This window comes from Phalacrocorax carbo, chromosome 4, assembly GCF_963921805.1.
Source record: "Phalacrocorax carbo chromosome 4, bPhaCar2.1, whole genome shotgun sequence".
NCBI lineage: Eukaryota > Metazoa > Chordata > Aves > Suliformes > Phalacrocoracidae > Phalacrocorax > Phalacrocorax carbo.
In genome coordinates this window covers 36506480-36508994 of record NC_087516.1, presented here as the reverse complement: position 1 = coordinate 36508994, position 2515 = coordinate 36506480, and the positions used below count along the sequence as shown (strand labels likewise).

General features: G+C 71.9%; 1 protein-coding gene across 2 annotated transcripts; it reads left to right on the top strand.

Moving 5' to 3' along the window:
* Positions 1 to 221: 221 nt before the first annotated feature.
* Positions 222 to 2043, top strand: HELT (helt bHLH transcription factor). 2 transcript variants are annotated; one of them, XM_064450839.1, is made up of 4 exons: positions 222 to 520; positions 880 to 984; positions 1127 to 1223; positions 1338 to 2043. In XM_064450839.1, exons 1-4 carry the CDS (start codon positions 494 to 496, stop codon positions 1832 to 1834), a joined length of 726 nt encoding a protein of 241 aa, XP_064306909.1. In that variant the 5' UTR covers positions 222 to 493; the 3' UTR covers positions 1835 to 2043. The 2 variants fall into 2 exon arrangements, with proteins under 2 accessions (XP_064306909.1, XP_064306908.1); XM_064450838.1 differs by having other exon boundaries at positions 1335 to 2043.
* Positions 2044 to 2515: the final 472 nt, after the last annotated feature.

Sequence of the window (2515 nt, the reverse complement as noted above, 5' to 3'; positions counted from 1 at the left end):
TTAATGACTCTGGACAGGCTTTAAAATGCAGTCAGCGCCGGGGATAAGGGGAGGGGTTGAGGGGTGCCGGGGATTTGCAGGCAAGGCGGCGGGGACCGGGACGGGGATGCGGCGAGCGGGGCGCAGGGCGCGGTATCGCGCCCTGCGCCCCGCTCGCCGCATCCCCGTCCCCGCCGCTATTGTGGGACCGTCACGTGTGTCCCCGAGGTCCACGTGGGGCGACACAGCTGGGCCGCCCCCGGCTGCGTGGACGGGGGCGAGGAGGAGGGGAAGGGGGAGGAAAGGAAGAAGAGAGAAGAAAAAAAAAAAAGACCAAACCCAAACCCCTCTCTCGCCCCCTTCCACCCTGATCTTTAATGCATTCATTCCCCCGGCGCCGCTCGCCCCTAATCCTGTGGGATCAGCGGGTCCGTGGAGGCCCCCCCCCGGGGTCCCCCCCAAGAAGTGATGGCTTTATAAGGGGCTCGGAGGGAGCGGGGAGGCAGTGCCCACCATGGCCTCCAAGCTCAAGGAGCGGAGGGTGAGTCGCCGCCCGCCTTGCGCGCACGGTTCTGCCCCCGACCCCGGCCTCCTCACCGCCTTCCCCTTCAAAAATCCCCCCCCCCCCAAAAAAAACCAAGCCACCCCACCGGAAAAAACAGCAAACCTCCCTTGCCGGGTCGCCCACGCAGACGGGGAGCCCCCGGGGCGGCGCGGAGAGGAGCGGCCGCCGGAGCATCCCTCCCCGGGCCGCGTCGCGCCCGGCACTGCCGCTGGGAGCGGGGTCGGGACCGGCTGCCCCTGGAAGCGTCGGGGCCGGGGGCGGCTGCCCCGGCGAGGCCGGATCCGGCTGCTTCCCCCCCTTCCCCCCCACTAACGCCCCCCCCGTCTGTTTTGCAGAGGACGCCGGTTTCCCACAAAGTGATCGAGAAGCGGAGGAGGGACCGGATCAACCGCTGCCTCACCGAGCTGGGGAAGACGGTGCCCATGGCTCTGGCCAAGCAGGTAGGTGGAGGGGGGGCCGGCCCCCGCGCCCCTCTACCCGGTGCGGAGCGACTCCCCCCCGCCCCGATGCAGGGGGGCTGGGGGGGCGGCCCGGCGGCGCCGCAGCGGAGGGGTGATGCCCCTCTACCCCCGCCCGTTGCAGAGCTCGGGGAAGCTGGAGAAAGCGGAGATCCTGGAGATGACGGTGCAGTACCTGCGGGCCCTGCACTCGGCGGATTTCCCCCGCGGCCGGGAGAAGGGTAGGTGGGCGGGCGGGACACCCACGGCTTGGGGGCGGCCCCGGCCCCCCCCCGACCCCCCTCCCCGGCCGGACCCTGAGGAGCTCGGCTCCGCTGTCCCTTCCTTTTCAGCAGAGCTGCTCTCCGAGTTCGCCAACTACTTCCACTACGGCTACCACGAGTGCATGAAGAACCTGGTCCACTACCTGACGACCGTGGAGAGGATGGAGACCAAAGACACCAAATACGCCCGCATCCTGGCCTTCCTCCAGTCCAAAGCGCGCTTCGTCACCGAGCCCCTCTTCACCTCCCTGGGCTCCCTGCCGGAGCCGGACTTTTCCTACCAGCTGCACCCCGCGCCCCCCGAGTGCCCCGGGCACGGTCACAGCCCCGGCGAGGCCGTGCTTCAGCCGCCCTCGGGGGGGCCCTTCCCCTGGCACGGCGCCGCCCGCAGCCCCCCCCTGCCCTACCACCTCCCCAACGCCGCCGTGCCCCTCGCCAGCCCCGGCCAGCAGCGCAGCACCTTCCTCTCCTCCGTGCAGGGGCTGGACCGCCACTACCTCAACCTTCTCGGCCATTCCCACCCCAACGCCTTCGGGCTGCCCCCGGGCCAGCACCCCTCCATGCTATAGGGACTCGCCCTCGCCTCAGAAATCCTATTTATGACCGCGGACGCTGCGGGTTACGCACGGGGAGGCGGCCGGGGGCAGGGAGATGCGCGGGGGTCGCGGGGGGCCCCCGCCAGCCCCCCCCCCGCCCGCCCCGGGGGCCCGGCTCTGCCCCCGCCCGCCCCCCGCGGGGGGCTGCAGCTGCCCCCGCCCGCTCTCTTTCCCACCTCCGGGTGCGCTGCCTGTACAAGCGATGCCTCGGAATAAACGTTTGTACCCACCGCCCCTTCTTGTTTCCGGGAGGGTCTGTCTCCCACCCACCCGGGGCGGGGGAGGGGGAAATAACCCACGAGCGAAACGTGGGCCGGGGCGGCTGCTGCAGGCACCGGCCGTGGGTTGGCACTGCGGGAAGGGCGCGGCGGGTCCCGGTGCCGCCCGGGCCCTGCTCCGAGGCCGCCAGCGGGGCGCCGGAGGGATGAAGCCCCGGGGACGCCCCGCGGGGTGGGGGGTGCCTGGCCGCCCCACCGTGGGCGCCGCCGCCCTCCCACGCACCCGTGGGGGGATGCTCCGAAAGGCTCCGGCATCTCCCGCGTGTTTTGCCCCCGGATTTCCCCGCGGCGCGGCTAGTTCCGAGGAGGAGGAGGAAGGAGGGGGAAGGCGCGGGGCGGGGCGGGGAGGCGGCCGAGGTGCGGAGCGCCGAGAATA